We start from the raw sequence: 14,614 nt of genomic DNA on the forward strand, positions 1-14,614 counted from the left end.
TGTTTTACAATGTCTTTGACAAGATCTACCAAACCCAACTAGAGATTTAAAAAAATAAATAAATGAAACTAAATTAATAATAAAGTGTATCATGGGGTAAACATAGAGGAATTTAACAAACTTTCGGACGTGTCAGACTCCCATTATACCAAACGATTTGTTTCCTCTAAGTTGGTTCTGGCTTGTTTTTAATATTATTTTATTATTATTTTCTTTTGGAGACTTGTGTACAGAAATTCAGGGTCTTTGTCATATGTGCTACTGTATAACAGTTTCTCCCCTCTCCTTTGGGTTTGATTGCTTTAGAACTATTAACGTTAATTTTTTTCCCTGCAGATTATATTTTAGTAGAAGTTGAATCTCACTGCAAGTTATCAGATAATATACTTAGACTTCAGAGTAAATGGACTTACTAAATCTGAACTGTTACTGTTTTAATATTTGTAGATTTTGTGGCTTTCTAATTTGCTTATGATTTTATGCTACATTAGTTTGCCATGTAGCCATTGCACTGTGCAATATTCAGTATACGAGGACTGGGAAACTTATTTTCTTACTTTATTTCTTTCACTTGTTTTTTTCTTTCTTTTCTTTTCTTTTCTTTTTTTTTTAAGTTGTAATGTCTGTTTTTCAGTCGTTACTTCTCTCTAGTTCTCAGTGATTTATATGTGACCAAGCCTTATGTACTTTGTCACAAAAGCGGGTTTTCCTGGTGACTATTTGGTGAGTGTCAAATTTAAAGAAATGATGGTGTATTGTCAAAATTCACTTTGAATTAAAGTATATATTGCTGCAGGCACATGCTGTCCTTCGTTTTTTTTTAATTATTATTATTGTGACAGGTGGCACAGAAGGTAGGCGTCATAGTTCCATGGACCTGGAGGTTGTGGTTCGATTCCCACTTCGGGTGACTGTCTGTAAGGAGTGTGGTGTGTTCTCCCTGTGTTCGTGTGGGTTTCCTCCGGGTGACTGTCTGTGAGGAGTGTGGTGTGTTCTCCCTGTGTCTGCGTGGGTTTCCTCCGGGTGACTGTCTGTGAGGAGTGTGGTGTGTCCTTCCTGTGTCTACGTGGGTTTCCTCCAGGTGCTCCGGTTTCCTCCCACAGTCCAAAAACACACATTGGTAGGTTGGTTGGTTGGTGACTCCAAAAAAAAAAAAGTGACCGTGAGTGTGTGTTGCCCTAAGAAGGACTGGCGCCCCTTCCAGGGTGTAATCCCAGGTAGGCTCTGGAACCACCGTGACCCTGAATTGGATAAGGGTTACAGATAATGGATGGATGGATTATTGTGACACTACTGAATGATCAATTGTTAGATTGAACACACACCTGTCTCCATACATACATACATACCCCTCTGACTTTTATAGGAGCACTTTGTAGTTCTACATCATTAGATTAGATTGAAGATCTGTATCATTTGAGCGGTGGTTTATTCTCAGTGCTGGTGCATCATCCCCACTCTTAAAGCACTGCTGTGTCTGATCCCCACACACACTAACACACCACCACCCCGTCAGAGTCACTGCAGCACTGAGAATGATCTACCACCCGAATCATACCTGACCATTGAAGAACGGGGTGGAATGGGGATAAAGGAAGTTTAAGGCCACCATCCTCAGTGAAAAGGGTTGGCTAGAGGGGTGTAATTCCCCCACAAGACACTGGCGTTTGGAGCTCCATCCACTACCTGACCACTCTTAAACTGTGGCGAGATGTAATCAAATCCTCACGGAAATGTTCAACATAATTTTATAGAAATTATTCCCAGTAGTTTTGGAGCGTTCCTGCTGGGCCTTTTCCTGTATCACGAAGCCAGCTGGTGCAAGCAACGATGTCAAAAAGTGACGAAACACCGCCATCGTGTGGACGAGTTTGGGAACCGCACCTGTCCTTATAACACATCTTGACTTTTGTTATGTAATCGTCCTGATTATTTAGGGTCTTTCTGTACTGAAGCATCCTCCTCTCACGCCTAATTGTTTCTTAGGCCCTTTATTATCCCTCTACAACCTGTTAAAGCCCCCTGTTGCTGTGGATTCATGATCCACCGATAAGAGCTGGATCCTCCTTTCAAAGTGTCGGCGGTGCAGTGGACGTGAATAGAAAGAGTCCAGGGATCTTGTCTTCTGACCAGCTGCAAGCTACTGCATCATTTAAGGAACAAGGAAAATATATCGTGCATTAAACACACAGGGTAGCAAACACACACACCTGTATCCGACATTTGGGGGTTAGGAACACCAGCCGTGAATGTTGAAGGAGGACACAACACTGCTCCTTCACTCCCAAACACCTTTGGGTGATGACATCTGAGGTCCCTAAGAAACAAGCAAGAGGTAGGTCTTTAAAGGTGTGTGTGTCACAGACCTTTATTTTTGGGATGTGGCTCTTTATAACACTAGTGTTATAAACATAGTGTCACATGGTAATAAGGTTCTACTATTACACTGTCCCATTGCATATAAGAGCTGTACGTTTAGCCTCAAATCAAATCAAGTCTGTGACTTTGCAGATTACGGCCAGCAGGGGGCGCTGTGGCGCGTGTCCCCCCCCCCCCCTCTCTCTCTCTCGCTCCCGTGCCGCGTTGGTGCTCGTTATTTATTTATTTCACGTTTCTCATTTGATGTCATTCCGGGAGATGGCTGCGTGCGCTTCACGCTCGCGCTGAGCCGTGTCTGCAGCGTCTCCTCCGCGTGGTATCGGCCTGAGATGAGCGGTGGTCTCCTGGCTGCGGCTGGGGCTGATTCGACGCGCTCGGTGCGCACGGATGCGTCTTTACGCGCCGCCGTCGTTGCCTTGAAGTTCCCATGCTGCGGGCAGGAGAAGAGCTGGAGCTCGTAACTCAGCGCGGAGGCTCGGTCCGATGCCTCTTTCGGAGCCTTTAGAGCTGCTGTCGTTTGTGTCCAGTGCGTCCAGATGGCCTCGAGAAACGCGCGTAACGCTTGCTCCGGGTTTGGAGGAGGAGGAGGAGGTGGAGGAGACGGCGGCTCTGGGGAGGAGCGCTGCCCGGGACGGAGGCGCCTCATGGCGACTATACAACGCGGGAAAACCGCGCGGCTCAGCGGAGGAGCTCTGCTGACTGCGGGAACCGTGCTCTTCGTGCTTCTGCAGCTCGACGCAGCCGCAGCCGCCGCCACCGCCACGGCACACGGTTAGCAACCTGTATGAGTCTCTCTTGTTCGCGCTGTGGACACACGGGCTTCGTATTTGACCACAGGGGCTTCCTATTAGGCTGTAGCCAGCGGGGAGGCAGCTATGGAGTTGTTTTTGTGATGTCACAAACCTAAAGAACCAATCCTGTCGACACCCGGGGTCAAGGGGTGGGTGGAGGTAGAGGTGGGGAATAGTTACATAGTCATAGATAAGTGTGTACTGAATGCAGGTGAAGGTTTAGAGTTGTCTAAGCCACTTTTAAGGAATCATGAATTTTTATCCATTGAAATAACCCCAAAAGAGCAGAGATGAGACTGTAGGAGTTTAAACAATGAGTGACGGGAGACTAAATAAACAGCTACGCTATGGAGGTGATTGTTTTTGTGAAAATGACAAATACTGAGACCTATAAAGGCCATAAGAGCCTAATGATTTAAAACCACATTAAAGGAGCGATAAATGACTCTTTTAATGAAACCTGAATTAGAATGGTAGATGTCCGTAGGTGTGAGTGAGGACTGGCGCCCCCTTCAGGGTGTGTTCCTGCCTTGCACCCAGTGATTCCGGGTAGACATTGGACCCACCGCGACCCTGAACTGGATAAGGGTTACGGACAATGAATGAATGAATGAATTAGAATTGTTCAGTTTGGGATTAGCTCAAATCACGAGCACAGACCCCACACTTTATAACCGTTTGTGGTGATCACCTATTAACAACTTGAACTGAGTGTGAGAAGAAGAACTAGGAGTGTGAACGTGGATAAAGGGATTCAGAGTCAGACTGTGGAGTGGAGCTATGACACTGTTCACGTACGAGCCCCTCCTCCTTTTCTCCCCCACAGTGGTATTAGCCTGGTCTCGGCTTGTGGCCTATGGAGCGGTGTTGTTTATCTCCTCATGGACGTATGTGAGTTTAACCACAGCACAAAGCTCAAGAGCGCTGGCTATGTTTAGCAGGGAACATGGGATGAAGGTGAATGGTAAAATGCAACCGTCTCTGACGTGTTGGGATTGGTTCAGAACAAAAGCCCGGACACAAACAAGGCCTTTGACGTTTCACTGAGGGCAGTATAGTGGTGCAATGCTTTTGCGCAAGTCTCTCTCTGTCTCTCTGTTTCTCTCTCTCTCTGTTTCTCTCTCTGTCTCTCTCTGTGTCTCTCTTTCTCTGTGTGTCTCTCTCTCTTTCTGTCTCTCTCTCTGTCTTTCTCTGTCTCACTCTCTCTCCTCTCTCTCTCTGTCTCTGTCTTTCTCTCTCTGTCTCACTCTCTCTGTCTCTTTCTCTCTCTCTCTCTCTCTCTCTCTCTCTCTCTCTCTCTCTCTCTCTCTCTCTCTCTCTCTCTCCCCCCCCCCCACCCCGCGCCCCTTTTGCGTGATTAAGTCACTGAATTTATGCTATTTTGCGTTTAGTCACAGGCAGTGATGTGTGTGTGTGTGTGAGTTAATATGAGAGAGCAGCAGCAGCACAGTGCAGCAGAAAGCTCTTCTTATCCACAGCACAGTTGTTTACATCAAAGGCAAGAAGCCTGAGAGAACGCGCAAATGCACAGTATCATCAGATTTCTCTTTACTCTCTCTGTCGCTCACATGCACACACAAACGCACACACACACGTTTCAGGGACAAGGGGTAAGATTGTTGTGTGTGTTAGTGTTTCATAATCTTCGCTGAAGCCACCTCTGTCTGAGAGAAGAACGAGTGGCAGTGTGGACTGTTATCATAGTCCTATGTTAGACAGGACATTTTAGCGTCTGCGCTCTCCTAAGAGACCTGACTCCATTCACTTGTCTCACTGGTTATATATAAATCTGTGGTTAAGATGCAAAAAGCCACTCTGAGTTGCACTGATTTAAGGAGAAGTGGAAGACAGAATTGTTCACAGAGCTGGTGATAGGAACCCGACGTCCGAAGTCTTAACATTTAAACTTCCCACAAAGGTATTACACAAAGTGTTTTAGAAGGACACTAATGGTCAGAGGAACATGAAGATTAGTATCAGACATACATATTTCGAAAATAAAGCTTAACCATATAGAGAAGAGTATACCTCTGTTTTAACATTCATTCATTCATTCATTCATTATCTGTAAGTCCTTATCCAGTTCAGGGTCGCAGTCCGGATCCTACCCGGAATCACTGGGCGCAAGGCAGGAACTCATCCTGGAGGGGGCGCCAGTCCTTCACAGTGCAACACGCACTCACACATTCATTCACACACTCACACCTATGGACACCTCAGAGTCGCCAATCCACCTCCAACATGTGTTTTGGACTGACATGTGTTTTGGAGAACACACCACACTCCTCACAGACAAGTCACCCGGAGGAAGCCCACGCAGACACAGGGAGAACACACCACACTCCTCAAAGACAGTCACCCCGAGGAAACCCACGCAGACACAGGGAGAACACACCACACTCCTCACAGACAAGTCACCCGGAGGAAGCCCACGCAGACACAGGGAGAACACACCACACTCCTCACAGACAAGTCACCTGGAGGAAACCCACGCAGACACAGGGAGAACACACCACACTCCTCACAGACAGTCACGTGGAGGAAACCCACACAGGCACAGGGAGAACACACCACACTCCTCACAGACAGTCACCCGGAGGAAACCCACGCAGACACAGGGAGAACACACAACACTCCTCACAGACAGTCACCTGGAGCGGGACTCGAACCCACAACCTCCAGGTCCCTGTGTGACACAGAGCTGTGTGACTGCGACACTAAATGGCTGTGTTTGTGCTGTAAACAGTGTGATTCCTGGTTCCTATCTCCATTAGAGCAAGATCAGAAACTGTACACTGTCCGAAAATCTCTCTCTGTGGTGGTACATATTTGCACCACATTTGCTATTATAATTGCAGATGTTGAAATTGTGTTGATTTAATATGCTCCATTTAATCTCCAGGACTTTTATTATTTCATTTTAAACAGTTCTATAATGAATGTTTACAAATATCCTCCTCTCTTTCTGGAGAAGAGTGTGTAATGTACCTTTAGGGAACACATCTGGACTTTAACACCACTTACCTTTTTACCTGAGAGTGTTCCATTTCACCTCAACCCACTGGGAATGGCTTTGAACAGATTAGTCAATATAGACAATATAAATAAGGTATATATCCTCAAAGCTCTGTCCTTTGTCGTTAGTGAGGTCAGCCCAACGTTGGAACACTAAAACAAACAAAGGTCCAAGATTTGTTTTGATCGATGGTATGTTGTTTATTTTTAATATATTCTCTTCCCTGTTGGGAGGTAGTTGTAAAAGCTTAATCTAAACCAACACTGGAGTTATGACTTGAATATGTAATTATGTAATGAAACACATTACATAATTATGCATGGATTCATAGCTGTGTGTGAACGAGTTTATCCGAACCATGCCACAGACAAACCTGTAGAGATAGTGGTATAATAGTATGTGTCCAAAAGTTTGCAGACTCCCTTTAAGGTGCACTGATTGTGGACATGTTCATTTAGGTGCACAACTAGTTTTTCGTGCATTGATGGTGGTGCAGCAGGTGGTGTCGCAGTCACACAGCTCCAGGGGCCTGGAGGTTGTGGGTTCGATTCCCGCTCCAGGTGACTGTCTGTGAGGAGTGTGGTGTGTTCTCCCTGTGTCTGCGTGGGTTTCCTCTGGGTGACTGTGAGGAGTGTGGTGTGTTCTCCCTGTGTCTGCGTGGGTTTCCTCTGGGTGACTGTCTGTGAGGAGTGTGGTGTGTTCTCCCTGTGTCTGCGTGGGTTTCCTCCGGGTGACTGTCTGTGAGGAGTGTGGTTTGTTCTCCCTGTGTCTGCGTGGGTTTCCTCCAGGTGACTGTCTGTGAGGAGTGTGGTGTGTTCTCCCTGTGTCTGCGTGGGTTTCCTCCGGGTGACTGTCTTTGAGGAGTGTGGTGTGTTCTCCCTGTGTCTGCGTGGATTTCCTCCGGGTGCTCTGGTTTCCTCCCACAGTCCAAAAACACACGTTGGTAGGTGGATTGGCGACTCAAAAGTGTCCGTAGGTGTGAGTGTGTGAGTGAATGTGTGAGTGTGTGTTGCCCTGAGAAGGACTGGCGCCCCCTCCAGGGCGTGTTCCCGCCTTGCACCCAATGATTCCAGGTAGGCTCTGGACCCACCGCGATCCTGAACTGGGATAAGTGCTTACAGACAATGAATGAATGAATGAATGAATGAATGAATGAATGAACATTCTCCTGCTATTTTGTCGTTTCCCCCCTTGATGTCAGAAGGAACACTGGCTGAAGAAGGCATCCCTCTGTTGAGTTCGTATTGAGAAAAGGAGATGAACAAACAACCACTGCAACTCAATTAACTTAGCCCCAGCAAACAAGCCATGTCCTATAAATGTTTACTGAGGTTCTGTTTTGGTGGTCTGTGTAATATTATGAACAAGATGTTATGAGGATGTCTGCAGAACTGTCATTAAGGGGACACAAAACAACAACATAACATAACACTCTGAGGAAGATGCCCTCAAACAGTTTAAGGGGTGCTTAAACACTAAGGTTCTTGCAGCTTTAACTCAGCATCACTGAATGTGTTTGGAATTATATGCTTAAAAGCAACCAACATCTGAGACTGAACTTTGGAACTGTGGAAAATATGGCAAGCCTCCTGAAGCTGATGGGTTTAGACTTCTGTGTAGTGTTCTGTTCTTAAAGAGGTCTTACTATTAAAACAAAATCACTTATTCAGAGCATGATCAGAGATCTGGAGTCCACCAACACACAAACTGTGAAACAGGACCACACCGATAATTTAGAACTGAGTAAAAAGGTAGGAAACGAGAGCAGAGAAGAAATAGTACAGAGCAAAAACGGCTAAAATCCAGAGATTCTGTTCCTCAGTCCTCGCTGCAGCGAACAGCAAATGGCTCATTATCATTTATCATTATTTAAAGGAACAGGCGCTCTAAACAAGGCTCTTTAGACAGGGGGAGAATGCTGCTGTGGTATTTGGTCCTTGTGGTGTTTTGACCAAAGCAGGTCACAGATGTTTGATGAGAACACAGAACTGTGGAAAAGGGGGAGAATATGTCCGCTTTAATGTTGTAATGTGTACGTAATGTGTGTGTGTGTGTGTGTGTATGAACATACCCACCCTGATAGCACCCCTTGATGCCAGGCAAAATGTTGGATGAGCTGGTGGCTACAGATATTTGGACGTATAGCATACCCACATAAGAGAAATGAGTATGAGCTGTACGTAATGACCGCTGTTTTGGACGTGGGCTGGAAAGTAAGCGTAGGATGGTCTTTATTATACAGCACTAACAGCTGAGGAAGTTAAGGTCATTGTGCTGTGGCTATGGACAGTCTTCATGCTGACTTAGTGCAGCCCTTAATACTGAGTTCCCAACATCCCCTCACTCCTCTTTCTCTGTGTGTGTGTGTGCGTGTGTGCGCGTGTGTGTTTCTTCCTGGAGACACGGCAGTTCGTTTCCTTCAATGCCTCCATAGTGATGCTCCAGCGAGTCAACAGGAGCCTACTGTGCTGTGTTGCCATGGGAACTGATCTGCCTAACATTTTTCTTTTCTGAGAGAGGAGCAGAGTGAGTGAGTGTATTATCAGAATGACAATGATGAACTGCACCGTTTGATTTGATCCCCCCCTCTCCCTGTGTGTTTTGGATGAACCTCTGAATACTTGCCAGATATGAGCTGAATTGATGCAGGTTTTGTTTGATCCCTTTAAAGGGACATTTTGTCACCTGTCAGCATCATGTAATATTCAGGAGATGACCAGGGCCAGCGTTCTGTAGCGTTTCACAGCTGTGGGAGCACTGCGATGACCTGGACATGAGTAAAAGGCAGTGGACATCAGTGGACAGCGTGTTATTGGGATTCTTTTGCAGCTGCAGTATGACTGTACTTGTTAATATGTCCTTTTGATGTGGTCAGAAAAGACGGCAGAAAAAACACTGACCTTAGAGAAGCAGTTTGTAGTTCTACAAAAGACTGACTCTAGTTTCTCCATTTGTTTCTCTGTCTACGTTTTATCCCCATTTCACCCTGTTTTTCAATGCTCAGGAACCCCACTGAGTGATGGATCATTCTCAGCGCTGTAGTAACACTGACGGCGGTGGTGTGTTAGTGTGTGTTGTGCTTGTATGAGTGGATCAGACACAACATTGCTGCTGGAGTTTTTAATCCCCATCAGTTAAACCCCTCACTGCCCTGTGGGGGTCCTGTGGGGGTCCTGACCATTGAACAACAGGGGGTGGCGTCACAGATAGATTACAGTCTTAAAAATAAAGGTGCTACAGATGTATGGTTCTTTGAGCAATGCCATAGAAGAACTATGATAAAAAACGATTTTTGTGCAAAAAATGTGTGTGTGAAGAACCTTTTAAAAGTTTAAAAATCCATCACTTGATCTTAAGGTTCTTTACCTATTTGACCATATTAGCAAAAGTGGTTCTTCTATGTGCTTGGGACTAACTGTAGTCTAAGCTTACTATTGAGTGTAGTTATATGACCTCATGTGTAGCTGCTCCACAGAATCTCATTTAATTTCACTGCAAGCTGTGTGCAAAACAGTGGGAGTGGGCCGTAAAATAATAAAGCCTACAAGCTCTAAGGTTTGTGCAACATCTGGACATAGTGTACAGATTCATTCATTCATCACCTCTGATCACTTCAGGTGGGTGCAGAATCTACCAGGAATCATTGGACACACGGCAAGAACACACATAAGACAGGGCACCAGTACATTCCAAGGAGGAGACTCACTGAGACACAGAGAGAACACACCACACTCCTCACAGACAGTCACCCGGAGGAAACCCACGCTGACACAGAGAGAACACACCACATCCTCACAGACAGTCACCCAGAGGAAACCCACGCTGACACAGAGAGAACACACCACACTCCTCACAGACAGTCACCCGGAGGAAACCCACACAGACACAGGGAGAACACACCACACTCCTCACAGACAGTCACCCGGCGGAAACCTACGCAGACACAGAGAGAACACACCACACTCCTCACAGACAGTCACCCGGAGGAAACCCACGCAGACACAGGGAGAACACACCACACTCCTCACAGACAGTCACCCGGAGGAAACCCACGCAGACACAGGGAGAACACACCACACTCCTCACAGACCGTGACCTAAGGCACAGGTCAAAAGCAGCACCCTCAGAGCTGTGGCAGTGACTCTACAACTGTACAAATTCATTCATTCATTATCTGTAAGCGCTTATCCAGTTCAGGGTCGCGGTGGGTCCATAGCCTACCCCGAATCATTGGGCGCAAGGCGGGAATACACCCTGGATGGGGGCACCAGTCCTTCACAGGGCATCACACATTCACACATTCACTCACACAGCTGCACAAATCAACACTGAATAGTTATTTATATACAGTATAACAAGGGATTCCAATTTTTGACCAGTAGCTTATAGCTGTTATAGAACTTAATCCGAAAATTACAAATGTCTGACATCACGCCACTTGAGCGCCACATTTGATCCACCCCCGACCTCCTTCAAAATAAATAGCCGCCTTAATCAGAGATGATTTAATCAGGGTACTCCCACTGGGACCGAGATGGGATGTGATCCGCAGGTTTATGAGTTCTCTTCACTGTACAGATTTAAACAGCCTGCTAATATGATATTAAAGATGGGGATGAATAATCCCGGGGGCTCGGTCAAAATCCCAATCTGGCCTTAGAGATTAAAGGCTAATACTGCACTGGACGTTATTCTTCAGCGAAGAGATGAGAAACTAAGCTGTTGCAATTAGTGAATTCAGCTGCTTTAAAAAGCAGCCTGAAAGGCGTTATAAGTCGTGTCCAGGGTCCTGCTGCTGTGTATTAACCTGCTGCTTGACCACACTGGTACTGGTATATTCACACAAGCACAGTTTGACCAGTGATGACCCTGCTTTAAATTTAGAACACCCCCCCCCCCCCCCCCACCCCGACGCTCTCTTTCCCTCTGTCTCTGATTACTATCACTGAGGCCTTTGCACTGGTCAATTAAGCCACGCTGCTGTCAGCTGGAGGCTCTCCATCCTCTTCTCCCAGTGCCCATTTCCCTATGACGTGTTCCATGTCCCTCTCCATCACGTCCCCCTCGGTCACGCTGCATTAGAGGATCTGAGCGTGTGAAACCTGATTACGTCCCTCCAGAGCCATCCACCGAGAAACACATGTGCGGCCCCACGTCTTTTTCTCTGTCCGCTAAACACATTATGCACGGCCGTGTCTGTTGACACTGAGAGCCCCGAGGGAGCTTGTTTGGGTGCTAAAGCAGAATTTTCCGGTCACTCTAGTTAATGCGTGCTAATTTCGTTATCCAGTAACCTAATAAAAGTAACTTTTGGAAGTAGCCTGTGGCTGTTTGTCTTTTGTACAGATCTAGGTCCTTCCACCACAAACACACAAACGAGTCTTTCCAATAACACTCTCTGTGTCCATGGGCATTTGTGGACACTTGATTGTCCAGTGGTTTTGCAGAAATCAAGGCTATTAATAGGTCACTTGTCTCCATTTGCTGCTGTAACGGCTTCTACTCTGCTGAGATGGCACTAGATGTTGGAGCATTTCTGTAAGGATTTTATAAGAATTATTTAAAAAACAAAAGCTGATACAGGGAGATTAGTTCTTGATCATGCAACTCATCCTAAAGTTACTGCTCAATCACCCCAAAGAATGCCATTCCACTGCTGCCCAGCCAATGCTGGGGAGCCTTTGTAGCAACATCTGTGTCCGCAATGAGTGCACCTTTAAGTAGCAGAGGTTGCTAAGGGTGTGTCAACAAACCTATGGACACATTGTGCTTTTTAACTGGATTTTACCTTCACTACTCAACTCTATTGGACTTTACTCCCTGTTTCGTTTACTCCCTGAACTTGGTTCATATTCCACTACGGCTCCAGTTCGAATTGTAGCCCATGACGTTGCAAAACACTGTCTCTAACAGGACTGTGGGCTTTGGAAACCCCCACAACCGTGGTGATCATTCTAGGGTTGTTTACTCATCATGAATTCACCTGTTGTTGTGGTTTTAGGGTTGCATATAGTTTAACCAAGTCAAGTTCAGACAGATCAGTAGAGTTTTTTCATTCCTTGTACACCGACCAGCTCTGGATTCTTTCATCTGCCTTCTGCTGTCTCAGTGGTGGTACCCTCAGGGACACGTATTCGGTACCTTCAGTTAGGGAACATAATTGTCCTTTATTCTATATTAATTGTAGATCTTTAAGTTGTGTTGATTTCATACAGTTTAGTCCGTATTCACCTCACTCAGAGAGCAGGTACTAAGAATGTTTCAGTTACTTTTAACTACGGTGGCACAGCAGGTAGTGTCGCAGTCACACAGCTCCAGGGACCTGGAGGTTGTGGGTTCGATTCCCACTCCGGGTGACTGTCTGTGAGGAGTTGGTGTGTTCTCCCCGTGTCCACGTGGGTTTTCTCCAGGTGCTCCGGTTTCCTCCCACAGTCCAAAAACTGGTGGATTGTCGTGTGTGTGTCTGTGTTGCCCTCCGGGGTGTATTCCCGCCTTGCGCCCAGTGATTCCTGGTGGGCTCTGGACCCACCGCGGTCCTGAATTGGATAAGCGGTTACAGATAATGAATGAATACTTTAAACTAAGGGGAAAAAAAAGTAGATTCAGCTAGAGTAGTGTAAGTACCATGCAGTGGAAATGCACCTTTATAAGACTCACACCCTGATAACATGTCCACAGTTAGAGAGTAAAGGAGCATATATATGTTCTTCCTACAAGACACCCGACGCCATGCCACTGCTTCTTTTCGATCTGCTGTTAAGCATTGGACACAGACCCTTTAATAAATAAAGTAAACACTACAGCGCAGCTTGTGGCTCAAAAAATAAACACCTCCATGTTCCAGTTACAAGAACTTGGAGGTCTTCTCCACATGTGAATGTGTGTGTGTGTCTGTGTGTGTGTGTGTGTGTGTGTGTGTGTGTGTGTGAGAGAGAGAGAGAGAGAGAGAGAGAGAGAGAGAAAGAGAGAGGGGAGGAAGAGTAAAAGCTAGAGGTTGTTATGATATTTAATAATTCATCATAAATAAAATGTATCTTCTAAACTGAACAGTATTGTTTCTTAACTGTGTTTACGTCGCTAGATGCTAACTGCTAACAATAACTAGGCTCTGGAAACAATAGTGAAGTCAGGAAGTTGTTTTCATATTTGGTAAAATAATAAACACAGCGTTAAACATATTCAATTCCCAAGTGTGTCAATGTATTAATATCACAATGGGATGTGTTATAATAATCATTCATTCATTCATTCATTCATTATCTATAACCGCTTATCCAGTTATTATAATCAACACAAACCCATATACTATTAATTACAATTGCCTTAGCATCTGCTAACGCTGTAGCTTCAGCTCCACACACTGCAGGTCTTTCAGTCTTTCGGCGGTGAAAAACAACACAACCCAATGTATTTAATCAGATTTTTCCCCATCACTTTTCTCCCGCCTAGAATGAATAAAGCATTGTGCTGAGAATATTAAAAACACTGTGCTTGGCACCCTATTAGATAACGGTGATAAAATGATGTGCGGAACATTTTCTGCATATTTAATACAGGCCTACGATGTCCAGATTGTTTCAGCAGAATACGTATAATTACATCTCGAAGGAGATCATTCTGTCTCCTGGACTGGAATACATAGAAGTGGCTTGTGCTCTTGTGGTTTTACAGCGAGCTGATTGGATAAATCCTGTTACAGTAAGAAAGGGTTCTTGACAGTGTTAATAGAAAGTCTTAGATGCATTTCCTGTCCAAAAGAAGTGTGTGTTACCTGTGTGTGCCTCCAAAATCAGCTCTGAGCATTTGATGGTGCGACTTTTTGCCACCTGCCTTGTATTAGGACATCTGCTTTAGCATAAGCCTGTCATTTTCTCGTCACGTGTACCAAGATAATATGAGATTAGAGCAGCTGATGGTCTATTGGCAAGCGCCTCCGAAAAGATTGCTCCCGTTCCAATCATTACCTAATGCATGAGGGGTCGAGGCATCTGAGGACATGGACAGGGTGTTTCTGAAATCTCTCAAGTTCTTTTCTCTATTTTCTTTTTCTTTCTTTCTTTATTTATTAATTAATTTTTTAAATTTTATTTTATTTTATTTTTTTATGAAGAAGCACCCTCATCAGTCTCACAAGTCCCTATTCCTATTTCGGAGAGAACATGAGCTTAGCGATGTCATTAAACACACATGGTTTAGCAGGACTGTAATGAAATTGAATTGTGGGTTCGCACCTGAAGGCCTTATGAAACAGGGCTTGGAGTGTGTGGGGCCTGACCCACATAGCGGGCATATGCTGCTTTCAAGTGGTGTCGGTTTAATCAGTAAAACGAGGGCCTCACCAGGACGTGCCGTGAACATGGTCTGAGGTTGGAGGCTAACGTCAGGTACATCTGTATTTTGATACAGTAAATGGATACATTTCTTTGTA

The 14,614-nt window shown here is 45.4% G+C and overlaps 1 protein-coding gene across 5 annotated transcripts in view; it reads left to right on the forward strand.

Annotated features, from left to right (window-relative positions):
* Positions 1-2,517: 2,517 nt before the first annotated feature.
* Positions 2,518-14,614, forward strand: part of kiaa1549la (KIAA1549-like a) — an 80,221-nt gene continuing 68,124 nt past the window's right edge. For 4 of the 5 annotated variants that reach the window (XM_066648446.1, XM_066648448.1, XM_066648450.1 and 1 more), the window contains exon 1: positions 2,518-3,150. In XM_066648446.1, coding sequence (XP_066504543.1) covers positions 2,916-3,150 — 235 coding nt within the window. In that variant the 5' untranslated portion in view covers positions 2,518-2,915. The remainder of the gene's footprint in view (positions 3,151-14,614) is intronic. The other variant, XM_066648449.1, reaches the window with a different exon arrangement.

This window comes from Hoplias malabaricus, chromosome 17 (assembly GCF_029633855.1).
Source record: "Hoplias malabaricus isolate fHopMal1 chromosome 17, fHopMal1.hap1, whole genome shotgun sequence".
NCBI lineage: Eukaryota > Metazoa > Chordata > Actinopteri > Characiformes > Erythrinidae > Hoplias > Hoplias malabaricus.